Source organism: Leptosomus discolor, chromosome 11 (assembly GCF_034619465.1).
Source record: "Leptosomus discolor isolate bLepDis1 chromosome 11, bLepDis1.hap2, whole genome shotgun sequence".
NCBI classification, from domain to species: Eukaryota; Metazoa; Chordata; class Aves; order Leptosomiformes; family Leptosomidae; genus Leptosomus; species Leptosomus discolor.
Genome location: NC_141401.1, coordinates 7,118,979 through 7,144,888, shown reverse-complemented (window position 1 = coordinate 7,144,888; position 25,910 = coordinate 7,118,979). Strand labels below are relative to the sequence as shown.

General features: G+C 47.0%; 1 protein-coding gene across 1 annotated transcript in view; it reads left to right on the top strand.

Annotated features, from left to right (window-relative positions):
- The window catches only part of CHD2 (chromodomain helicase DNA binding protein 2), a 72,433-nt gene that overhangs the window by 24,714 nt on the left and 21,809 nt on the right, over positions 1-25,910 (top strand). Inside the window, exons 6-19 of the mRNA XM_086471498.1 lie at positions 6,266-6,473; positions 9,257-9,343; positions 15,688-15,749; positions 17,075-17,197; positions 17,529-17,678; positions 18,602-18,735; positions 19,389-19,614; positions 20,348-20,448; positions 21,117-21,161; positions 21,320-21,495; positions 22,170-22,294; positions 22,904-23,120; positions 23,738-23,827; positions 24,740-24,930. Coding sequence (XP_086327624.1) covers positions 6,266-6,473; positions 9,257-9,343; positions 15,688-15,749; positions 17,075-17,197; positions 17,529-17,678; positions 18,602-18,735; positions 19,389-19,614; positions 20,348-20,448; positions 21,117-21,161; positions 21,320-21,495; positions 22,170-22,294; positions 22,904-23,120; positions 23,738-23,827; positions 24,740-24,930 — 1,935 coding nt within the window. The remainder of the gene's footprint in view (positions 1-6,265; positions 6,474-9,256; positions 9,344-15,687; positions 15,750-17,074; positions 17,198-17,528; positions 17,679-18,601; positions 18,736-19,388; positions 19,615-20,347; positions 20,449-21,116; positions 21,162-21,319; positions 21,496-22,169; positions 22,295-22,903; positions 23,121-23,737; positions 23,828-24,739; positions 24,931-25,910) is intronic.

The window sequence follows — 25,910 nt, the reverse complement described above, 5'->3', positions numbered from 1 at the left end:
AGCGAGGGATATATTTAGCTCCCTGTGCGCTCAGGATTGCTTTGCCTTTGGCATTTGGGAGTCCTGGGCTGGAGCAAATCGAGGAGGCCAGAAAGTGTGTGAAGATTTCCCTCGGTCTCCTCCCCTTCCCCTCCTTTGAGCCAGGCTGGAAACCGGCACATCGCCATTCAGATAGTTATTTAGATAGGATACCTGCTGAGTACCTAATCCCTCCGTTGTTGCAGCAGCACCAGGGCCCTGTTGTGCCTAGTGCTGTGTAAATGTAACTAATACTCCTCTCTGCAAGCGGGGTTTGTAGTCGCAGGTGGAAGAAGTGTACGTTCTCCACGGTAACTCTTCTCACTTGCCTTTTTAAGAAGAAAAGGTGCTGGTCACAAAATGAGCCTGGGGAAATATTTTCCTGTGGTTTTTTTTTTTTTTTTTTTAAGGACGTGTTTGTTATCTGGCAGGGGCAACCCTGTGACCTTGGGAGCGTTTGTTGTGCCCCTTATAGCCTGCCCAGAGTTGGCCAAACTATATTGTGAGTATTCAAAGTTGGGTGGGACTCACTTCTAAACAGTATGAGGAGCCTGGCTGTATTTAGTATACTCTAAGTTACTGCTTTGAGACAGATCATTGGTAGAAACACGTACTGTGCATGGGTAGCGTTAGTAAGAGTGGCAGGAATATTTTTCTTCCCTCCCTTCTCCCCATTTCTACTTTCACCTGCAGGAAATAAGTTGGGAAAAGCTCTTTCACCGACTGACCCTTCTCAGCTCTTATCGTTCAGAAAATCTTTGCCTTGGGAGACAGGCGAGCCTTCAGAATGAAATAAAGGGAACTCAAAAAGCCAGGAATGAATTTATCTGTAGTATCACAACCCGAGTGCCATTCACTTAGCTCTCCTGCAGGCTCTGTGTACTGTCCGTGTGGCCTTGGCTACGCTTACTGTAGCATTTGCTTATGTTTTTTTTTTCCCAAGGCAGTGGATAGATCCCATGAAGTTCTTCAGTCCTCTGTGGTCCATGTATTATCCACTCTTTATCAAATGTTATCCCTTCTTCATCAGATGATCTATAGCCAGAATCAGTCTTGTGTTTTTTCTCCCTGCCTTGTTTAGCCTAAAGATGAAATTTAATGTGCTTTTTTTACAACTGCTGTGTGGCTTGGGTGCATGCATCGACATTAACCGATGGCACTTGGTTTTGTTTGCAATATATGTGGGAATTTCTTACATGTTTATATATAATAACAGGCAACACCACATTGATAGATCAGATATTCGAGGGAAATGTTTAACAGCAACGTGGTATCCAGCTGAGTCGGTGCGTTAGCATCTTCTGCGGTTTGCCACCGTCCCTTTGTGCGTACAGCACTGTGTACAGGTCACTTTAGGAAGATGCAGCTGTTTAAATCGTTTTAAATCGGTGGCCTGCACCGGCTTTGCTGATCTGTGCTTTGGAGTGAATCTAGGGCCGGTGCCACGGGTGGACGAGTGAGGCTGGCAGCCCTGGCCGAAACGCTGCGGGGACTGAGAAGCCCCTTTTACTGGTAGAGCTGGATTTGACAGCTAGGCCTCGTCCGGAGAAGGCCTCCTGCTCGCTTCCGAGAGCCGCAGCTCGGCTGCCCGCTGCTGTCCCCTGGGTCTAGGGCCGCAGGTCTCGGGGGCTGACCGGTGTTGCCAGGGAGTTCTTGGAATGTTTGTGTACGCGGTTGCCATGGCGCTGGTTGCCGTGGCGCTGCCAGAGCCAGCCGTTGAGCACCCAGGGGTGGGCAAACTGAGCAGCTGGCTCGCTGCTGCCCCCAAATTGGGGTCTCTCTTGCCTCTTTTCTCCTCTGCCACGTGTCTGTGCTGCCAACTGTAGCATATTTCCACCGTTCCTGGTTCCTGTAATGGCTTGGTCCTCATTTTACTGGCCAGGCCAGCAGAGACCTGATGTGTTAGTCATGTTCAAGTGGCTCAGTCAGTGGTGGCCAAGCACAAGGTGAGTACTGGGAACATGGGCTGTAGAGTGAGGATGGGTGGGAAAGGGGAGAGGCTGTCTCCCAGCTACTTGCCTTTGGCTTTTTGGTGGCAGCGAGCTGGGACGTGGATGGACAGCAGGGTGTCAGTTATCCACAGGACACGTGAAGCTGTGTCCAACGACGCATAAGGAGTAAGAGTATGTTTGCTGGAGGGGAACAGTGAACTTGGTTTCTGATATTATCAAGCCCCTGATATTATCTAGCCCTGGGAGTTGGTGCCAAGGGCCTCCTTGAGCCTGCACAGGGTGGCTTTGCTGGTGCCAAGTCCCTGTTGAGCTTGCGAAGCCCAGTGGAACATTGCTGTTTAGATTCAAAACCTTCACAACAATTCTTAAAGCTAGGAGGAGCTTGGATTGTGGGAGGGTCTTAGTCATTAATCCTCCTTTATCCTCCTGGCTGAATTCAAGTTCATCAAAAGCCAAATTTTAAAGTTTGGGGCAGAATGATCCCAGTTAGAGCCACTCCCTTGTTAGCTTTTGGTTCCAGAAATGTGTATTGGGTCATTTTTTTCAGCTTGTCTTGTACCTTCTGGAAACTTCTACTGTTTCTGCTTGTTGAGAGCTTATAAAACGTTTTGTTGCTGTTAGCAAAAGATGATCCCCTATAAAATGAAGTCATATGTGAAATATTAAAACACTAAGGCTGGAGGCTTCAGGCAGGCTGTAAATTGCCTTGTAAACTTAGATGCCTGATTGTAAAGGGTCTTATCGCTGCCGTTCAGCTACTTATTTCTTGGAAGGAATGTGTCCTTGGTAAGGGATGATTTGGTTTTCTTCCCCCTTAGGTCAGGAGCAGGCTCTTAATTAAAACAGAATTATAGCCTGAAGTATTTCTTAGAAACCAGGGGAACATATTTGGTTGAGTCTTAGCAGATCTCAATTTTTATAGGAGTTTGTCACTTCAGGGGAGTTACCAACTGTAGCTTTCTTGATGTTCACGGGTGTTTCTCTGCTGAATTTGGAGGAAGGCAGACTGGTTGAATTGTGATTTGTGCAACAATGAATTATAGCTTATCCCCCACTTATAGTTTAATTGTAGGTAGATCTTGTTTGGATATTAACTTAGGGGCATTAAAGCAGGGCATATTCTAAAAATAGTTTTTGAAAAGAGGAATTAAATCTTCAGCTATGCACAGTATAAGGCCTGACTTGACATACCCTGTTGCTAATCTGTCATACTCTGTTGGCAGGTAGAAATGCTTCCAGATTGTCTCAGTGATAGTTAGAAAGGATTATTTTATTGAATTAGCCTTTTAGTTCTCTTTTTTTTAGTTCTGTCAATGTAGAAATACACAAGTGCATATGCTTTTGCCTTGATAACCAGTTGTTTATTAAAAAAATAATCATTTGCAATAGCCTTCAGAAGGACATGGAGCCTCTCATGTACGTTTCTTTCCTTAGTAGGGCAAGCATGTGCATACCTGTACATGCGGGTGTGTATGTCGTCTGTCTCTGTCACTAGAGAAGTTGCCCTCTTTTCAGATGACACAGTTCACATCTTAATTGCAGTGTCCAGATAATGTTGTGGATAAAGCATATGAATTATGGCTATTGATGTGCAGAAAGGCTGTGTCCCTGTGTCCTTGAAATAAAGCTTAGGGCCTTGAGAAACCAAGAGCTCCAGAGTGGGAGGAGGCCAGTAATTACTGTCCTGCTTTTAAACAAATACTGCCAAAGCTGTCTGGCCTCAGTCTAGCCTGGGTTGTTATAATTTCTTCTAGTTATTGCTAATAAATCTGATTGAAGCAAAGTGTCTTCCTCTTTTGTGTGTCCCCGTGGAACGTGGGCCACCAACATGACTCAACCAGAGCCTGGTGTTGCCACTTTGCATTGTGACAGGAGAGGTTGGGATGCCTCCAGATCCCATTCTTTCATGGAGGTCAAGCCACCGTCCCTGCAGGAGGCTCTTTGGGATGGTGTCCTGCCGAGCCTTGCCTGTGGAAACCAGCTGTTCCCAGAGCTGCTGGAGCGTCGTTTCCTTGAGTGGTGCGGCAACGCTTCCCAATCAAATTCCCTTGGTTTTCTTGAAAAAACCCTGGAACTCTGAAAATTCTCCAACAGAGAAGTTTCATCACTTGCTCTAAGTAGACTTGGTTGCAAAGCGATGTGTTTGAGCGGGACGTTGGGAGATGTCAGCAGATGCGCGAACGGGCTCAACGAGAAACCACGCGGAGAGCTGCAGGGCAGCAGGCGAGCAGGGAGAGACGCGGCGGACGGTGCTGGCAGCGGGGCGTAGCAGCAGAGCACAGCGATGGAGGGCTGCGGTGGAGAAGAGGGGGCTGGAAGTTGCAGAAAAACGCAGAGGAAGGGACAGGCGGCCGGAGGGTTTAGCGAGATGGTTGTGTGTAGGGACGAGCCTTTGGTTATCACAGATAGGAGTGGGACAGGCAGGAGCGACTGGGTGGCCTGGAAGGTGGTGGTTTGGCTTGATTTTCCAGCCCTGCTAGGAGGAAGCGACGCGATATCCCCGTCTCCTTCGATGAAACCAAGCCGGGACGATGAAACCAGCATCCGTCGGTGCCAGCTCACCCTCTGCTCGTTGCTGAAAAGGCTCCGTTTCTACTTCAGCCTTAGAAATTCTCTCTCGCCGCTGTCTCTCTTTTTTTTTCCCTGCGCATGCCACGCTCTTCCATTTTAGGACTTGCGGGCAGACCCGGAGCAGCAGCAGCAGCAGCAGCCGCCGCCTCCTCCACGGCCACGAAGTCGCAAGATGGTGGAAGAGGGAGGGCCGTAAAATGGCGGCGGGCGCCTGGCGGCGGCCCCGCGCCGCGGGGATCTGTGGAGCGCGTTCCCGCGGCGCTCGGCTGCCGCCCTCTGCCCGCGCCCTGCGAGCGGCCGCCGCTGCGCGGGGAGGCGGGAGCGGCTCGGCGGGGCAGCCCCTGGGCGTTCACGGGAGGGTTTGCCCGGGAGGGGAAAACTTCATGTCCGTGGGGTCAGTCAGCCCAATTTGCAGGTGGATAGACCTGTGGATAGCAGCGGCGCCGTCTCTGGTGGCGAGCGCTGATTTCTGTGGAACAGTGTGTCGTTGTACACGTGCTTTTGCTTTTTTGTCCGTTGTCTCTCTCTTGAATTGTGACATCTGAGCAGAGCTTTCGATGCCCCTTGTTACTTTTGTACGTTTCATTCCGAACAAGAAAAAATAAAAATCTGGTTTCTCTCTGCAAAGTGTTCCCGACTCTTTCTTTCCATGACGTTACAGCTGCAGCGTGCCCTTGAGTATTACAAAAGCCTCTCGCTGCGGATCAGGCGCTGACTTGGAAATCCGAGGTGCTGCTTGTTCAGAGAGTTTGCAGTCTCGTTGTTTTGGTTTGTGACAGAGTGGGATTTGTCATGCTGCCTTACTAGCATGTCATGTTATATATTGTAATGCGTTTGCAGTTTTTCTTTGGATTTAAAATGAAAAATAGGTGTTGGAGTGATTGGGCAAAGTTGTTTGAGTATTTTGGCCATCTAAAATAGTTTGGCCTCTCGTCACTTTTGGTTTGTTCAGGAGCCTTCATTTAAGTGAATATTCTGTATATTAACCCATTTTAATGTAAAAGGGAAAAAAACCCCACCAAGAAACACACCTATTTGATGTTCTACTGTCCCATTATTGGCTACTTGAGAAATGCAGTCTGCACAGCATCAGTGTAATCCTTTAATCACAAACTGCCCCAGCCGCGTTCCTGCGTAAGCACCTTTCTGCTGCTCTGTTGCTGAATTTATTCTTTTTGCAATAAACATGATATTTACTGTCAGATATAGTGTTATGCACACAGGATTTGGTGCTGGCCTTTTTCAGAAACTGGATGTCAGATTTTTGAACCACTGGCCGTACTAGGGTGTAGTGGAGAGCCCTGCCGGAGCAACTGCTTATCTTTAACATAGCAGTATGGTCTCTGGATGCTCCAGCTCCTGATAGACCTTGCTCTTGCTCACTCTGAGTGAGCCAGATCCTCCCAGTGGGACCTGTGCTGCTGGTATGGCTAATGCTTCTCTTCGTGCTACCACCACTCTTTGTTCTGGTTGATGAGCAGCAGATACTGGGCAAGTTTTTGGGACCACATCCTCACCCATGCGTTCAGTGCCTGTCCTGGGAAGGAATTGCTTCTGCTTCAACATGCCAGTGCAGGGTGTCTGTTTGGGACTGCACGGTTCACACTTGCATTTAGGCTGTTCCAAACCTATTGTAGCTCGGACATGGCTCAGGTTTGCTCGCTGCGTATTTCAAAGCTGTGACAGTACAGTTAAAATGTAATCTCTTCTTTCTCTACCATCAGTCACTCAGCATCTGAAGAAGCCTCTGGCTCTGACTCTGCAAGCCAGTCTGAAAGTGAGCAGGGCAGCGAGTCAAACAGCAGCTCGGAGTCCTCTGAAAGTCAGTCTGAATCCGAAAGTGAATCAACAGGTTCGAAATCCCAGCAGACCCCTCCTGAAACCAAAGAAAAACCAGCCTCTAAGAAGGAAAGGATAGCAGATGTTAAAAAGGTATTGCCCCCGCTGCTCTGCATAGCCGTGTTACCCCTGTACCCACCAGGAAAGGGCAGACAGCAGGACCTTAACAAAGCTGTCTTCAACTTCCCTGCCACTTTGCACATTGGCCAAACAACTTCTGACCTCCGGTGTCCCCAGGTCACTCGTTGGCTGTTTGGTCTGTGTGCTTGTGCCCCACTGGTGTCATCCTGTGAGCAGAAGCTTGTGTGTTTGATGGAACAACCCTCTGGGCACCAGATAGATAGCCATGGGGCTGACAGGTGCGAATGAGGGGCAGACGCCTGTCATTAATGCATGACCCTGTCATTTCATCCACTCCCTCCATCTTTCCACTCCTCTCTCCTGTCTCTCCTCTCCCTCGGAAGTAGTAAAGCTTCCCCATGTGATACATAATCAGGAGAATGCTTGTCTAGGATTTGGGCCCTTTGGTTTGTTTCCATCACTGTCTGTCTTCCTCTGAAAAAAGTAAAGGAAAAAAAAAAAGAGGAGGAAAAAGGCTATTTAACTTTTTAATTTAACTATTTTAACTTATTTATTATGCCCAGAACAGTGGTTCTTCATTGTGGGTTTTTTCTGCAGCTTCTCAGCTACCCCCTAGCATTACCCCTCTCAAATAGTGAGGTTTGCCCTCCACCTGTTGCTGCCCAGGAGGAAAAGGGATTGCAGGTGTCTGATGCACATGGTGTCCCTGGTTGGAGAGCACCTCCCTGGTGCAGACGCTGTGCCTTGGATACCTGCAGTACCCCAGGGATGGAGGCACCTGAGTAACGCAGTGTAGTGTGAGGTGAGGAAGAGGAGCCCAAATACGCGTTTGGAGACAGGAACTTGGTTTACTTGGAGGGAGGAAAATCAGGTTAGGTCGGTGGTTGTTTTTTGTTTGTGGTGTGTAACTATCCTGTCGTTCTTAGCTGTGGTGCACAGCTTGCGCTCATGAGAGAAAGTTGCTATGTCTGTGAAGACTGAGAAGGAAGGGCAGTGCTTTCAGCCTGTGCTCCACGTGTAACTGCAAGGGAGAAGCGAAGGGGTTTGTTACCAGGCTGCTGGCTCAGGTCGTGGCTAAATCTCCTGGGTTCAGACTGGCAAGGAAGGATGTGTTTATAAGGCAGTTGTGGTAACACAAGATTAAATTTCTGTTTTGTTGTTTATAAGTGGGGACTAAAGGATGTTTTGTCTTCCTCTGTGGGCTTCTAAGAGCATGTCCCTAACAATAAACATTAAAATTATCCTATGAGGGAGCGCATCTATACACAGGGTGATAATTAGCATGGATGAAACATGAAAAGGTCAGGGCACCCTCTAATAAGAAAGCCTCTCCCTTCCTTAATTTCTCTGTTAATGGGTGTTTTCCTAAGCTGGGTCTAACCTAGGCATGTTGATACCTGTTCTCCTTGAATAACCAATGCAATTAATTGTTACATGATTGTTTATTTTGTATTTCTGTCTAGATACACCCATGAAGGTGAGGTTAATTTGCATTAGGTGCTATTCAGATTTGTCATGGGAGTCGATCCCTCATCCAAAAACTGTGCCATTTAAAAGATGAAAAGACAAGTTCTTCAAATGGTTTGGGGAGTATTTTGAGTTTTTCTCTCATGTGGATTTATCTCTCTGTACTCGCATGCCCAACAGATTCGCACCTTCGCAATCTGTCCATTGCAAGTCTTATCCCATTACTCCTTTAACAGTAGCAGGAAAATTGCCGGGCTGCAGCCTTGTATTCATCACGCTCTCAATCCCAAGTCGCTGCGGCCTCTGGCAGTGTGTCTTGATTTCCTTTTCCTGCCAGGGCCTTGCGGAGACATTTGAGGACTGGAGGGAGAGAGAACCAGAAGGAGAATGAATGGGCGTAGAAAACTGTAAGAGGCTTAGCTCTGCTGAGGGAGAGAGGAATTGTGGGTGTAGGTGTTTGAGAGGCGTGTTGGTGGTTTGTATCTGCCCTGTAAATCTTCTAATGTCCTGTGTCACCAACACAACTCTGCATTCATATTGCTCAGAGCATCAGTTCTCGTCTCCCCGTTCTCCTCCTGTCCATCCAGTGAGAACACATGCATGCTGTTGTACGCAGCGCGTTCAGCTGTTTAGGGCCTGGTTACAGCAAACAGGGCACAGCCCTTCCCAGCAGTCTGCACATCCCCGTGTCCTGCGCTGCCGAACCGCGTTGGCATCGGTGCATTCAGGAGAAGAACCGGCAGCAGCGCCGCCTTGCCTTGCCAAAGGACAGGGTGCCCTGGTCCACGTGCCATCCAGGCTGGGCCACAGCGTTCGTTTTTGAACTTGCTGCTGGTGATGCCTCACCACCGGGCTCGTGAGGCAGCTGGTGGGGTTTTCCGTGTTTTCCACAACACGGAAAGGAATTGTGGTGGAAGCTGTTAGCGACAGTGAATTGTCCTTTTGAGTCGGTAGGTCCATTCACTCCACGTGCAAGGTGTTGCCTCCTTACTGCCAGCAGCATCGCTTGCAGAGGGCTGGCTATCTCAATGCTCTGTCCTTCGGTCTGAATGAGCTGGAGAGTAATTTGTACCCTGGTGGAAAGATGGACCACTGTAAAGATAATACTGACGTAAAACATGCTGCTTCAGAGTGTTACCAAATACCCCAAAATAATCATAACCCTTTTCAGCCATTTTTTTTAAAGCGTCCATCTACTGGTTGCTAATTCCCTAATGGTTTTTATATTGGTTTTTTTTTTTTTTTAAAAAACATTCACCATCAAACTTCTAAAATGTCAGAAATAATTGGGGTGAAGCAGGCCTTCTGATGGTCTGTTTATTTTGCAGATGTGGGAAGAATATCCTGATGTTTATGGGGTTAGGAGGTCAAACCGAAGCAGACAAGAACCGTCGCGATTTAATATAAAAGATGAGGTAAGGAAAAAAAAAAAAGGATGAGGGATTACTGAACATATAAACCAAAGAGCAAAGGCAGGCCTCGTCTGCATTGCCTTGTAAACATCGAGTCCTAGCTTGGTGTGTGGATGTTGGAGCTCACAGTTAAGGTCCCAGCCCTGCAGCTGGATCCGCTTGGCCCGAGACCTCTGGAGACAGCGGGACACTGCGGGGGCTGAGATCTGCATGCACTGATCTGATTGCTGGAGTGGGGCGTCATGCAAGTCATGCTCTGCTGTAGAAACGTCCTGGAGAGAATGAGTCTGTGTGAAATAAAAACAGAACCGAAACAGAAAACAACACAAATCCAACCAGGAATAAAGGAAACTTCCCAGAAACACCTCACAACAACAAAACAGTCATTGTTGCCCATCCCAAAATGGATCACGCTGATAAATGCATTTGTGTGTTTTTAGCTTTATGAACCATCACTTTTCTTTGGTTGAGTACTGGGGAGTCTTTTAAGCTTCAGTTGGAGGTGGCAGTGGTCAGAGCCTGGCAGACAAAGCTTCTGATTTTTACTTTCTCAGAATATTGGGGGGTTTATTCTGAAGAGGTGGGAATTGGCTGCCACCTTCATTTGCATCTAGCAGGCTTTCTGCATAGAGCTTTTCATCTGCAGGTCTTGAGGAAGGTTGAGTAGCTAAAGCAGAGGAGGAAGAAAACCTGGGAGAGGCTTAGACTGAAAGTAAAGCTTGGGGGCTTAGAGCTCGGTACAAAAACATGCGGTTGGGAATCTGAAGAGAAGTAGCCAGGTTTTCAGCAGAGCAGGGGCCCGGTGGTGCTCTCTGACGGTCAGGCTGTTTGTGCTTTGCCACCAAAATGTGCATTTGGATACTCGAAGGGTCTGAATTACGTGGCAAATCGCGCAGGTCTCCGGCTCCTTGCTCCGGTGCATTATCCTTGAGCCTTGCGGCGCTCCCAGTGCCGCCACCTGCCCCCTCCCAGACTCCTGTGCTGGATGTCCCACATAGCAGCAGGTTAGGAAGGGGCTTAGGGCACATCATTGACTTAGCTTTTGTTTTCCTTTTCAAGTTCGGCAAAGCCCAGGCTCGCTGGCCGCCTCTCTGTGCGATGCCCCGGCATGCACTGTGCTGGCAATGTCACACCCACCACAGACCTCCGCTGCAGACCCGAGTGCCCTGTTAGGGGCTCAGGTAAGTCCCATCTTTTTTTGTTTTACAATATTACGTGGTTTTGCAAATGTTGTTTTCTTTTTCAATATCTTTATTTCCTACTACTCAAGGTACGATAAAGTTTAAAAAAAAAAAAAAAAAAAAAAATCCGAGATGTAAAAACTTTGCTATACCACAAAATATTGTAAAAAACAAAAAAAAAAAGTCCTCCAAATGACCCCTCTGCCACCTTCGTGAAACGGAAAGCCAAAATTAACAAAATTGGACCACCCCCTTCCCCTTTCTCTCCCCAAAGCAACACTGACTGGTCCCTGTAGGGCAACTCCCATCTGCAGCAGAATCCGATGGAGGGTGTGACATGTCAGGAGCCCAGTGCTGGGGCCTCGCAAAGAGCAGGAGGAGATGGAAAGTCTTGCTTTTGGAAGACCTAAACGCCAAGAGGGAGGAAGTAGCGTAGCTCGAGCCTGCGTGGTGCTGAGCACTCCTTGCTGCTGCTGGAGCTGGCAGAAACCCAGGGCGCTTGACACCTCTTAAGATTGCTTTTTACCTTTACAGGGTTAATCCTGTCGCCAGTGACCTGCTCTTTTCTCTTGCTGCTTGGGACTTCCAGCACAGTGTCTAGGAGCTTTTAATTGCCTTCTTCCCTAACGCTTCTCTGCGGTGTTAGCAAACAGCATCGCCCAGGCAGCGTGGCAGGCTGAGAGCGCAGAGCCAGAATCAGCCATCGCACCTCCCCGCCTGCTGCCCCGTGACTCACCCCCGTTGGGGGGATGGTGCGTAGGTGGAGGGGGTTCAGTTTTTGGGGCACTGCTCAATCCTTAGTCCATCCTCTGAGACCAGCAGTTTGGGCAGGGTTGTTTTTGTGTTAGAAATGATTGCCTTCTGGGAACTGCCCGGGGGCCACCGGGCACGTTGTGTAGGTTTCTGAGCTGCTATCGGAGAGGATGATAACACGGGATCAATACTGAGGCGTGGGCTGAAAGATCAGGAAGTGAAAGTGGAGTTTTGCATAAGGGTACAGAACTGCTCAGAGGACTAGGGCTGTGTCCAGGAGGAAGAGCATGTGAGTTTTTTAGTAAAAACAGTACTTGCCCATGTGTTTTCTTTGCAGTTAATAAATCAGCTTCAGGTTTCAGCCAGGGGAAGTGAGAAATGCAGAGCCAGGTGCCTTTCAGAGTGTTCTGGGGCACTCGAGAAATAAATCTGCCCAAAACAGACACAATCTTTGTGCTATAAAAAGGATGGTTTGAGGTTGGAGTTAGTAATAAATGGTGCGGCACATCTTTTCTGTGAGAGAGAGGCCACAAGTCACGCACTGGAGGTGTTCCCAAAATACAGGTGGTTTTATTGTTGAAAAACCATTCTGCTCATTTACATTTTGATTAGTGCTTTGCTTCATGTCTTTGCTGGAACTTCAAATGCTGCCGGTATCGCTGGGACGGAGAAGTTCAGACATAAGAAAACTAACCTGGTGAGCTGAGATTCTCCAGCTTTTGTGGAGCGCTAGAGCTTGGCCTCTGTTAAGCCTGAAATGAGCAAATCCTCACTTTTACGTTAGTCTGAAATACTTCTTGGCTCTGTTTAAGCAAGTCTTCATCTCTACTAGTAGGCAGCATGAGCTCAAGAGCCTCACCTGGACCATGCCAATGGCCTTGAGCCTGTATTTCTCCTGCCCTGGGCTAGCAGCGAGGAGACTCGTGGACAATCTGGACCAGAACTTTAAAGCTGCTGCTGCATTGCTCTGCTTGGTGCTACGTATGCAGCATCGTTATGTTTTGTACAGTGTTGCTCCACGGCAAAATATAGCATAATTAATCTAGTAAAAGTGTGTGCACTTCATGTGCTGGGAGAGCGAAAGAATAAATGAGATGGGAAGAGTCAGCGAGGCGTGGAGAGGGAAGGCTGATCCCTTCAGCGGGAGGTGGAGAAAGCAAATTGCAAGAGGGCACTTCCTAGTCTAGTTGGAAGTAGTGGTGCAGCCATAAGTTGGGCACGTTTGTAGTGTTTGGTAGGGAAAGGGGGAACGAGGCAAGTCATCTTTCCTCTTAGCCACAGCAGTAGCACCCCATGGGGGCAGCCTAAGCTCAGCAGAGTTTTGCCAGCGCTGGTCCTCAGGCTCCAAGAGTGAGCAATGTGCCCCCAGCATCTCTTGCTGGGCTGACAAAAGCCCTGTTGGGGACTGGGGGTGGATTTTGTCAGCTTAGCTTGTGTCATTCAGGGAGGTGACGTTATTAAAATTCAAGTTGCATGCGATTTACCAACCGGTCTGCTTCCTGATGGCGGTGGGTGGCAGGCTGGAGTGCAGGCGGGACCTCAGGTGCATGCTCTGGACCTGGCATGTTCCCAGCTCTCTGGTTATCATCTGCACTTCCTTAACTGAGGAATTTACCACCAGCCAGAGCCTGTGGGTTGATGTTGATAACGGCGTGTCGCAAGCACAAGCTCTGTTTGTGCTGCAGAGTCCAGGGCAGAGGTGCAAATCTCACCCTTGGGTTCATTTGAGCAAGCCAGTGTAGAGTTTTGCAGCTGGGTCCTGAAATGTGAGTTTAAGCGGAATGAAGGGGTTGCTAAAATGTGCTTATGCTTTTTTTTTAAAAAAATTGTTATTATTTCTGTATAAAATGGTAGAAAGCAGCTTTCAGCCAGGGGCTGGAGCCTGGCACCCCAGGGTCAGGGTACCAGGAGGAGTTGGTGAGAAGGAGATGTGGGTCGGTGGTAGGCTGGAGCGGGGAGGAGAGGCTGAGTCACTGGTGGCTGCGCGGGGCTGCAGGCACGGCGCTTCCCGGCACCCGGGCAGGGAGGATGTGGGAGCACAAGGCAGGCAGATGACTCAGGCTGGGGACTGGCTGTGTCAGAGGAGATAGAGCTGGGCTTGACACGCATCCAAAAAAGACAGTGGTGTCTTTGAAAAATGTAACTGAAGTCGGCTGCATTGCAGTCACAAGTTAAATTTTTCAAGGCAGGAAGAGGGGAGGAAAAGACAAGGCATTAAGAGAGGAGCATCAGCTTTGTAGAGACAGCGAAGAGCAGAGGGGGTGAGTAGGAGGCATTAGGAATAATGGCCACTAGAAACTTGGAATGTGGGATTTTGGCAAAGAAGTGGAGTTATTTTCAAAGAGCCAAAGGTTGTATTTGGTTTCTCCAAATCTGCTCTTCTCTGACACGGAGCAGAAGAAAAATCCACCTGTCTACTTGTGGTTTGCTAAAAGACAGCAAAAAGTAAATGTGCATTGAGGGACAGCTCTCAAAAAACATGCCAAAATTGGAATGGCAAAGCAGCACGCTTCAAAAAGTGGGTAAGAGGTTAAAAGAGAAAAAGAAAATTGAGGACTTTTAAACTTTGCTTGTTGAAACTGAAATCTGTGGAATGTTTGGCTTGTGTTGCAAGGGTAGGTAGGGCTCTCCGTGGTGTGTGCCAGTCACTTGCTTCCTGGATGCCTGGTGAATGAGACAGGGATTTTGTGCAGGGCCATGAAACAGGTGGATGAACACATGTTCGTAGTAAGATGGTGCAAAAGGTGTTATTGTGTCATGTGTAAATCTGACACCAAACCACAGTGAAATTCAGCAAAGCTCTCGGTCTAATGTGGCATCCAGTATTTCAGTGCATTTTAATGGAAACACTGACACAAGCGAGAGGGAAATTTCTGTTGGTGGAAGGGAAGCTGGAAAATGGAAATGAAGGATGCAGAAAGCAAGCAGAGGGGTGGGCCATGGCTCTCCAGAGCCTCGGCTTTTTCATGTTGCAGCTCACACCAGTTCACAATTTTTTTTTTGTGAACAGCTCTCAGTTGTAAGCTTTGCTATGTATCCAGGAGGGTGGTGGATGTGCCAGGAGGTGCAAACTGAGGTACCCATGGCGATGGACAGACATTACCTAGAGCTGAAGTTGAATACTGTGGCAAAAAGCAATATGAAGTAGAAGATTTCCAGCAAGTGTGTAGAGCAAGCAGTCTTGGAGGCGACTTCTATCATTTTAGAATATCCTTTAGAAATCTCATTGGTTTCTTCAGTTTTCTCCCTGCTGATTTGTGTTTGCTGGGGCAAGTGTATAAGGCAAAGTCATTTGTTGGTTGAGGGTTGTTATTTTTGTGGTAATCTGTCTTTATAGTTTTCTAGTTTTTATGAAAACGGGGTTGTGTACAACCAGCCTAAAGACTTTTTTTTTTTTTTTAGCTATCTTGGTCTGTAGGAGTTAATGACACCCACATTTGAAATAGTGCATCAAGTAGTTAGAATATCTCTGGATATATTTAGATAGAGAGACTTCACTGGTGGAGACTGGAGGATTAGGGGGAAGGAAAGCAGCAGGGCACAGCTCTGACCCAGTCAGGTCCTCAGCGACTCAGGAAAGCAAGGACGCTCTTGTGGTGAAAATATTGTCTTTTTATAAGAATATCCTTCCTTATAGGAAGTTTCTCTACTGAAGGCGGAGATCATAACGCATTTGTGTGGCTGCAGAAGTTTCTGCAGTCGCAAAAACTAAGCCTGACCGCCCCCAAATGTTGCAGGTTTCCTGCTGAAATGGCAAGTACGGGCGCTCAGGAAAGTACATTCAGCCACTGCCCTTTCAGTTAAAAACCTTGTAAAACAGCTGAGCCTTAGCACTGAAAGTGCTGTCCAGAAAGCACAAAGCCGCGCTGCTGCCTGACTCGAGCGTCAGGCAGGAGTGATGCTCGCCTTGCACCGCGGGCAGAGGTAGCCAGCAGCACCTGAGCCGCTCTCTGTCGGGTATGTTTTGCCTCCAGTGCTGGGCAGTGCACGGTTTGGTGGGTGAAGTTCACCCTGTGGTTTTGTAATCCGTGGGATATCACATACACAGCAGGTCTGCCTGGCTGCTGCCGCTGCTGCGACGGCATCTGCCGGCTCTCGGAGGCCGGCGCTGAGGGGTTAGGTGGGTCGCAGCCGTGTGCATCCTGATCTCCAGGACTCCAGGGCAGATGTGGTAGTAGAGCTCTGCAGCCTTTCTGCAGGGAGTTACCTCCTTCACGCTGAGATCCCAGCGGGAGGGAGCGGTGCCGGGGAGCTGGCTGCTCTTCTGCAACCAAACCGTCCTTCCAGCGCCGCAGCGACGGAGCAGTCGGGCTGCGTCCGAGCTCGGACCGCGTGCATGCGTTGCAGTTGCATCCTTGAGGAGACAGTCCGGAGTGAAGCCTACAACCTGATTTTCTTTCTTTTCAATTAAAGGCAAGTAGCGAATCTGAAAATGAGAGCCCAAAAAGAAGAGGCCAGAAGCAAATGAAAAAAACGTAAGTTTGTAGGGAAAGGGTTTTGAATGGCGGTACTTTGTTTTGTTTTATTTTTCGGAATAGTGAATTGTTTGATAGGCACTGGCAACACAGAGAGCTTGTAAAACAAGCTATTTAATATTTCCAGTAGTAATACTTTGGGTGACTGAAATTGAAGTATGAATACGGATCTACAGATGGATGCAATTTCCCAACTTTTCTTTTGCTTGTATTTTCCCACCTTGCCTGTGGCGGAATCTGAGTAAGTCAGGTTCGCTTTCTGTTGTCAGTCTTTCACTTCTTCATCAGGTTACTTATTTTCCTTCAGAGATACTTAAAATAGTTTAATCCCTTCTCCTCCCGCCTTTTTGATTAACAGATAATAAAATGCCAAATTATTATCCCCATTTATAACCCTCTGCTACAACAAAAGAACATCCATAAAGGATATATTGGATGTCTGATCGCCGTATCTGAGTTCTCTCACAGTCATATTTTACTGCCTTTTTCCATCTAATCAGTACCTTTTAGTTTTTCCAAACACTAAAGTAAACTGAAGGGAACTACAAGCTGCCTGCTGGAGAAAACTTAAACACAGCCACATGATCCTGCTCCCTTTCTCCTGTTTCTTGTATTTTAATTTTTCATTTAGTTGTACGCTTCAGTGCAGGAGGGAAGGTAGTAAAGCACAGGGAGGACTGTAGTAGTCCTGGACAAGGGGAATAATCCCTGTGGACTGTCCATGTCCCCTTGGAGAGAGGAGGGGCTCCTTCAAAGGGCGTTTTGGAGCTGCAGCTTTGCTCTGGATTGCCCATGGAGAACAGGCTTTCTTCAGCTAATGGTACAGTGTCATTTGGCTTCATGCTTGGAAACTTTAATTGCCTGAATTTAGATGGCAGGAGACTTCTTGCTTCATCTTCCAGGCTACAAGGAGATCATGTAACTGTGCGTGTTGTGGCTTGTACTCCATAAGTGAAAGTGAGCACTTCTCTTGAGATTTTTCCAGCTCATTTCAGAAATGCCGAAGTGGAAAAGAAAAATAAATAAACTGAAGCACTTGCCCACCCAGTTGTAAGAAGTACAGCTCTTCCCCAAGCGCTGTTGTGGTATGTGTTTAGAGCCACTCTCACTCAAGATACACTGCCACTGCGTGAACTAAAACCTAGGTGACTGAGGCTTCTTCCTAAAAGCAGAGAATCACACCATGAAACCCCCCATGCATTGCACTGAACTTTTTCTCGTAATTATGGTCTGCTAGTATTAACCTAGATGGCTTGGATGTCTGCTTAGCCAAATACTTGTGTTGAAATGTTGTTGCCCTTCATGACCTACATTTCTGACTGTAGAAATAAATGGAAAAGAGAGGTCTCTGGTGAAGAAGAGGATGAAGATGGAGGGGAGCAAGGCACCAGCGGAGAGAGTGAGCCTGAACCGAAGAAAATTAAAGCAAGAAGGCCTGCCCAAAGGAGGTAAGGAGTGGTTGGTTCAGCCTGCCTCTCTTTCTGCATGTCTTTTCTGCCTGTGCTGGGTGGAGAGGTAATCTCTTATTGTTGCTAAAGAATGTTTTTTTTTTTCTCTGCAATATTGACCTTGTTTACGACCTAGTAAACCTAGGACCTAGTTACTCTCTTGTCTACCCATTTCATGCTCCAGTGAGTGATGCAGTGGTTTCCATGGTAGTTAGAGCAGACTAAATCCCTAGGAGTCTAATATTCGAGATTCTTGCTTTCTTAAATACTTACTAAAATGGATGTTTACGTAGAACATGCTGTATTATGGCTTTGTCAATTCTTATTTTAGAACAGTGTCCAAACCCAGTGTTAAAAAGACTCACAAACGCCAGTGTGGGAAGAAGAGAAAGAAACCAGATTCATCTGAAGATGACGATGACGATGAAGATGATGAAACCCCCAAGAGACAAACTCGACGAAGAGCAGCCAAAAATGTCAGGTATCAAGAAATGTGGAGTTGCTTGGTGATAAGAGCTGTCTGACTGAGGAAGAGGGGGCACCCCAAATTCTCCGCCCTAGGCACTGACTCCCTGTGTGATCCTGCAGAGGGACTCTCCTCTGCCCTGCAGATATCCGTTGGCTGAGATGTGGTTCTTTTGACCATCTTTTGATGTTCATGCTGCGAACATCTGACCTCTCTTTACCTTGTTTTGCCATCTGTAAAGGAGGGAATATTTACCAGTCCCTCTGAGAGAAATGTGAGGAGGTTTGCATAATGTTTCTATTGCCCTCTCAGATGAGATTAAGAATTACAAATAATAGATTAAAATGAGCTGTGCTAGATTGGACCAGTCGTCTGGGAGTGGCTAACAGGCGATACCTTGGGACAGAGCATTGAGACGTGGTGGAGGTAAAGCATTGTCCATTCCCCAATATACCTTCTCACCTTTTGGCAGTCCTAATAAGGGACTTTCAAAGAGCCCCCCCATTTTTTTGGTGGTTAAATAGTCATCAAAGATGAGAATTGTAGTTCGTGGGGCAGTGTGGGCACCCACGCAGCCTTTCAGTGCTCTGCAGCCTCCATTGTTAAACATAACATACTCTTTCAGCGGATAAGGGAGACTTTCTCTGTTGATGGTCTTGCTTCTGCTGCAGGGATTGTTCCACCTCCTCATGAAGCATCTGGTGTTGGTCAGAAAAAAGTATATGGACAAGATGGAGTATTAATCTGATAAAGTGTAGCTGTCTGAGTGTCTTGGGGAAAATACTGAATGGCTAACTTGAGGAATGTGTGTGCTGAACATGCACTGAACCCCAGGATAAATTCTGGAGAAGGCTTGCTCCGTTCTGTGCTATTCTTTATGTTTCTGCACTGGGAAGAGTCAAGGGATTTTTTATCAGTTTGGTTTTGATCTTGTTCAGTTACAAAGAAGATGACGATTTTGAGACGGATTCTGATGACCTGATAGAGATGACTGGGGAAGGAGCTGATGAACAACAGGACAACAGTGAAACTATTGAGAAAGTCTTGGACATCAGGCTTGGAAAAAAAGGAGGTGCGTAGTTCTGGAAAAAGCCTTTATTTCTGGTGTCAGTCATGTGCAGTCACAGTTTCTCTCGAGCTGGTGCGATGCCATTGCAACATCAAAGTGGGGCCAGGGGTTGTTTCGGTGCTCTTCCACCTTTTCCTCTGTGCCTCTTATTTATGTCTTCTAGCAGCTTTTGTAAAATCTAGTATTGAAAAACCTAAAATGTCAAGTTTATGTGCTTGGCAGCTTTCATTTAGCGTGCACACATTTTAAAGATGCAGTCATTGTTCTCCAATTCTTGCTTTTCTCTTCTTTCAAATATAGAATAGATCTTCCAGTAGAGTCAGTTTTCACAGCTTCATTGACAAAGCCATAATGAAAATAAAGCTGATGTTTTGTTCTCATAGCCTTACAAAAGTGTTTTTGTAAAACTGAATGGCCGTGCTTGTTCTCAAGAGACCTTTAAATTATACTTAAAGAAAAAGCTTTTGTGATAGATTTTAAAAGATTCTGTTGTATGGAAGACTTTTGTGTGCCCGTCTTACTGGGTTGCAGAATCTGTAGGATATTCTTTGTGCTGCCACAAAAGATGTATTAGAAAAATAACTTCCTGCTCGAATGCAGTTCATGTCCAGTGCTTGATAACAAAGGTACCGACCGCAGCCTGATTTCTTTTGCAGCCACTGGTGCTTCCACCACAGTGTATGCAACTGAAGCCAATGGCAACCCAAGTGCTGACTTTGATCCTGAAAAGGATGAGGGAGAAGTTCAGTACCTGATCAAATGGAAAGGCTGGTCATACATTCATAGCACATGGGAGAGTGAAGAGTCCCTGCAGCAGCAGAAAGTGAAGGGCCTGAAAAAGCTAGAAAACTTCAAGAAAAAAGAGGAGGAGATCAAGCAATGGTATGCTTTACTACAACCAGTGATTTGGCCTTGGGTGAATCTTTTTTAGCCAGAGGTTTGCAGAGTCATGACTGAAAACATTTGGTTTCTTCTTACAAAGCTTGTGTCATCCAAAGCAATTGGGTTTGATGCACAACACTCAGCGTCTCTTTCTGCCTGCTGATAAACATTCCCCCTCTAGAGATGATGGCTGTGGCCCTGGTGTTGAAGAAGAGAGGATGAGGCGTGAAATCCACAATATTGCCACTTACCAGGCTTAAGAATTTGGGTAGCTGACAAAAAGTAAATGGTGCACAGATTCACCTGGCCCAGGAGGTGACGTGGGGGCTGCAGCCTTATTAACCCTTGTGGGCTTGTCGATGTGAAAGTTTTTGCATCAGTTTGTCCAACCTTTCCAGGAACCGTACAGGGAGCTACGGTGTGTTTCCAAAGTGACAGAGCTGGAGTAGCAGCTTCCATCTCTGTTTGGTTCTGGTTTTGAGGCTGATTCTTGCGGCAGAATAAGGCGGCATTTAACAGGGAGACAGTATGAACATCTATGACCTTTGCTTCTCAGTAATGATCTATAATTATAGGAAGCTTTAAGAAAAATGTCATAGAAGCAGTAATCTGCTTCAGTGACTTGTCTGAATGACTGAACCGTATAGGAAAGGAGAATTTCTATATATGACCTCTGTGAGCATTATGACAGAAACATTATAGTGGTTTTTTGTTTGGATTTTTTTGCATCTAGGCTGGGCAAGGTATCACCTGAAGATGTAGAATATTTCAACTGCCAACAAGAGCTAGCTTCAGAGCTGAACAAACAGTATCAAATTGTGGAGAGAGTAATTGGTAAGTGAACCAAACACTATTGCAAAGGGGTGAAGTAAGATGTGGGAACTTTAATCTCTAGCGACAGCAGAATGAGTGTGTGGCTCTCTCTTCTTCCCTGGCCTCCAGTATCTCTGGAGAAAAAAAAAAATGGTGTTAAGTGTATTTCAGTGTGTCAAATTCAGGGATTTGAACAGTAGAAATGCAGGTTTACAGATTGGTATTTACAGGCAATACAAATCAATCGCTCTCCTTGCCTGGAGTATGGGATGATACACTAGTTTCTCAGGGGATGTTGAAGTTGCTGCTGCTGAAGTTCTTTGACTTCGGCCCTTTGGATGCAACGTGTTTGCATTCAGAGCAGCAGTACGGGCCTGGCTTTCTGTGACGTGGTTGAGGATGTGGTCAGGCTGCAAGGCGGCTCAGGGGTTAGATTTTCATGATTACTTATTAAAAATAAAACCAGGACTTACTGAGCACTTCGGTAATATCACAGTCATGTCAGTCAGAGGTGCCGGCATCCAGCTTGGATTCTATCCGTGAATTGGCTTGGAGAGCTGTTGAACCTATTTCCATACAATTCCTATAAAAACTCCTGGGGTGTATGGCAGTGACAGCCTGCCTGCCCTGCTCCCTCTGCTGGCTGCCAGCACTCCTAGCCCTTCCCTCCCTTCTTTCTCCAAACACAGCTGTGAAGACCAGCAAGTCTGCGACAGGACATTCAGATTTCCCAGGTAAAGGAGCGTTTTTCTGGTCCCTCTAAGCGTTTTCTGCTAGCTGAGACCTGTCTTGTGGTTGTACGGGTGGTTCAGACTGCCCCTGTGAACCACGCTTGTGGTTCAGCCGCAGAACCACAGTTACTGACGTTTGGGCTTTTTTGCATCTTTTGCAGCCAACAGTCGCAAAACATCCTCGAATGACCCCGAATACCTTTGTAAGTGGATGGGGCTGCCCTATGCTGAATGCAGCTGGGAAGACGAGGCTCTGATAAGCAAGAAATTTCAGCACTGCATTGACAGCTTCAACAATCGTAACAACTCCAAAACGATTCCTACCCGGGACTGCAAGGTGTGCTTGCTTCTCTTCTCTCCTGTTGCTGGGTTTCTCCAGGCTGGGTGATGACGCAAGCAGTGGGAATGTGAAGTTTTGTCAGGATAAATGTCAGAGAACATTGTCCTATCCTCCCACCAGTGTTTGAATGGTTGTTTGCTGTTCTTTTATTGTACTTTAGGCAGAGATGTGAACCCCCTTTTGGTTTCATTTACTCTGCACGGTGAGAACATTATGTCCCGCTGGGGAGTGGGAGGCTTAATTAATCCTTGCAAAGTGCTTCCTCCTCAGAAGGAGCTACTGCAGAAATGCGAAGTTTTAATATCAGTTGGGTGAAAAAACAGCACACCTGGGAAAAGAGAAAACCTGCATGATGCTGAGATAGTGGAGGAGGGGGGCAGAGATAATGGGAGAAAAAAAGGGGACAAAAAAGAAAGTGGAGCTTGTTTGGTCTGGTGTGCGTTTTGTACAGCTTACTGCACTCTTGGTGGAACTCACGGCCCTGGTCATCGGAACCAGAGGACAGCAGGCAAATCATAACACTGCGGGGTGGTTTTCTGAACTGCAGACGTAAGCACTGGCTAGGAAAACGGGGATGGACTTTAATGAATGAACAGACGTACATTCATGGCTGGATTTTCAACCTGACTTTGTCTTTTTCTTCAGTGGGCTTACAGCATCTTCTTTTCTAGGTATTGAAGCAGAGACCGAGGTTTGTTGCCTTGAAGAAACAGCCTTCTTACATTGGTGGTGAGAACCTGGAGCTGAGAGATTACCAGCTGGAGGGCCTCAACTGGCTCGCTCACTCCTGGTGCAAGTACGTACAAATGCTAGATGACGTTAATTTTGTCTCCTGATTTTTGTGCCAGTGGTGTCTTTACCCATCCTGCTTCTGCAGCTTGAAAGATTTCAAATGTGATCACACCCAGCTGCATTGCAGACACTGCAAGCCGAAACTATCTAGAGTGTGAACTTAAGAAACCTTGTGCAAAAACAAAAAGCATTTTCCCTGTCTGGGCCTGTTCACATGCTGGACTTGGCTGGCGTGGGAGCCTAGTGCATATCAGCCCTCATTTGCCGTTGCCCTAACTGAAAAACAGCTTTCTGGCTCAGCATGCTTACATGCTTGTTGAAGTCTTTGAGAAGTGTCCTTCTGAAATTAGGCCACTGACTCCCCTCTCCCTTTGCCTTTGTCCTTGCTGGCCAGTTTGGAGTGATCACAGTCTGTTCATTTTTGCAAGTTACTGTGCCACGTACAGTCTGCATGTCCCTGGGATCCCCTTGGAAGTGTTCAGATAAATGGTTTTGCACTGCCCCCTTTTTGTCCCTGTCATGGATTACTTCTCTTTGTGCTGGTGCCCAGCAAATTGGTAGTGGCGGAAACACGTACTCAGACAGCATTTATGTTTGTTCCCTTCCTTTTCAGGAACAACAGCGTGATCCTGGCTGATGAAATGGGCCTGGGCAAGACGATTCAGACAATATCGTTCCTGTCATACCTCTTCCATCAGCACCAGCTGTATGGCCCTTTCCTGGTGGTGGTGCCCTTGTCCACTCTCACCTCATGGCAGCGAGAGTTTGAAGTGTGGGCACCCGAGATAAACGTGGTGGTTTACATCGGAGACCTCATGAGCAGGAACATGGTGTGTAATCAGAAAGCAAAGGGTGTGGGGTTGGGTAGAAGTGGTGGGTGCAAAGCAGCAACTTCTGTGTAACCTGTGACACGTTCTGCTGGAGAGGCTGATGGATAGTACTGGCAGTACTGCAGGCAGCTAAGCCCTTGGGTATAATTCAGTGCTGCAGGCGCTCTCCTACCTTATTTCCCCTCTTAGAGTGAGCACAGGAGTACTGACTTCTCTCAGAGAGTCTGGAAACCACTGCTGCACTGGGCTGAAACATGGTGCAGCCAGGAGCATAGCAGTGTAAAAGTGCTTGCCTCCTATGTTCTGAATTATTCAGATGATGAAGCACACAAATACTGCGAGTCTAGCGGTGTCACTAGTGAGATGATGCGTTCATTTGGCGGGTGAGGGTAATGGCACAACAGCAAGTTGTTTGACCTTATTTTGTTATCTGTGCAAGGGCAATTGAACCATGTGTGCACTACTCCTTGCACACCCTGAGCTCATCAAGTGGCACCTTGAACAACAGGGTTTTGGACTTGGTTGGAGTCTCTGGCTATAGCTACACTAAAATAACGATTGTTAACTCTTTCCGTTTGGTAACGTTGGTTGTAGTTAACATTTGTCTCCTCTCACAGATCCGTGAATACGAGTGGATCCACTCTCAGTCTAAAAGGTTGAAATTCAATGCACTTATCACAACGTACGAGATCCTCCTCAAGGATAAGGTGAGTAATGGTCCAACAATGTCTTCATTTACGCTTTCTCTCGCTTCCAAAGGGGGAAGCCAGCCCCCAACTGGTGGGTTTCGCCTCTTTCCTCTGCGGCGATGGAGAGCATACAGCTACTGTTTGCTTTTGCTTGCCAGCAATGCAGAGGGAATTTTGGACACCTGTTATAGTGTCTTCACTCTTGTGCTGCACAGTTGTGTTATTTTTCTTACTTGTAAGATTTCAGGCAGGGCAGTAGCTGGATTTTACCTGGTTTGATTTAGGCTAGTTAAGAGGACAAAACATTACACTGATCCACTGGCCACAGTGTTAACAATATCTGGAGTTTTACTCTTAGGAGAAATCTGTCTGCTTAGGAAATGCTCATCAGCCCTGTCAGTGCATCACTGAGTCCTAGCAGAAAACAAAAAGCTTAATGCTGAAAAAGAAAAATTAAAACCAAAACTCTCAGGTTACCTTAACTTTACAGGCTTGTTCGTCTGCTCTCCTGCTGCTGCTCCAGTGGGTCTAGTGCTACAGCAGGTCCCCAGGGCACGGAGAAAGGGAGGATTAGAGGGGATGGCTGTGCTTTCTGGGTAAAGCAAAGGCGGATTGAAATACCTGCTGAAAGACTCTTCAGATATTGCAGGAGTGCTATACAGCATGGCTAGTTTTCACCTTTCTTGGGATGCAAAACTAGTGTAGGGATCTTGGTCCCAAGATTTTGTTAACAAGAGACTTGTGAGCCCAACTCCTTTAGTGTGGGTCCAGCACCGGGGCTGGGGCAGGACATCCTGGAAAGCACACTCTGCAGTGCTTTCTGGCCATGGAGAGAGAGGCATGTGCAAGGTGGTGGGGCTTGTCTGACCCAGCATCTCCTTGGGGCCTGTTTTTTTTGTTTTTTTTTTTTTTTTAATTCTTTTCCTCCAGGCTGTTTTGGGAAGTATTAACTGGGCCTTTCTAGGCGTGGATGAAGCCCATCGGTTGAAAAATGATGACTCTTTGCTGTACAAAACGCTGATTGATTTCAAGTCCAACCACAGGCTGCTGATCACCGGCACCCCACTTCAAAATTCACTCAAAGAGCTCTGGTCCCTGCTGCATTTCATCATGCCGGAGAAGTAAGTCTCCTTTTGGTCCTTCAAAAAAGACCTCTGTGTCCATTCTTGTCTGTTAAATAGACTCGAGGGACTGCAGAACGGCAGAAATCTCTGAATTGAATCACTGAATTAAACTCAGTGGAGTTAGAACAATGAAAGGGGAACAAACATTGGTGGGGAAAATCAGAGTGACTGAATGACTAACACAAGGAGTATTTCTGGCAGCAAATTGAATGAGGAAACCTAATACGTGCCTGTCAAATCTGTCTGCTGTCTTAGAGCCATCTCTAAAAAAACTAAACTTGTTTTAAGCAATCATCTCAACCATTTCTGAGGTTTCCAGTACACTGCGGTTCAGCCATCCTTGCCAACCATTTTATGGTAGTTGGTGGGAGTATGGCTCAAGGATGGTGCTGTCTAGCTGATTGTTCACGTGTCCACATTATAACAAAGGTTTTGCTTTCTTTAAAACAAAATGGGCTATGTGCATTGTGAAGGCTGATACAAGCATGCCCCAAAACTCACTAAAATTATGTTTGACTGCAAAAAGAGCTGTCCCTCAAATTCCTTTTGTTGGATGACAGAAAGAGTGAAGGAGAGGCTTGAGGTCTCCCAAGTGGGGGACAAGAGCAGATCTCCACATGTCAAAGGAGCTGTTGGAGGAAGCAGCAACCCAAGAGAGCCTACAGATCAGTGTAAAACATAGTCCAATTGTCAAAGCCCTGCCTAGGGGAGGACATTATGGAAAGTTCAGAAGCTGCTGCCAGGTAAATGCGAGGAGGAGACAGCAGAGCAGAATACTGGCAAACTTGCAGTCTTGGGTCCTGGGAGTCAGTGTGGAGTCAATGATAAGATGTTAGGAAGGCACCTAAGCCCAGAGAACTTCTAGCTTTGCCACCAATCTGTTTAGTTAGCCAGAGCAGAGTGAACCTTTTCTCCTCCACTGTATCTCCATTAAATTGATGATCTCTTATCTTCTTGTGCAGCAGGAGCATATCCAA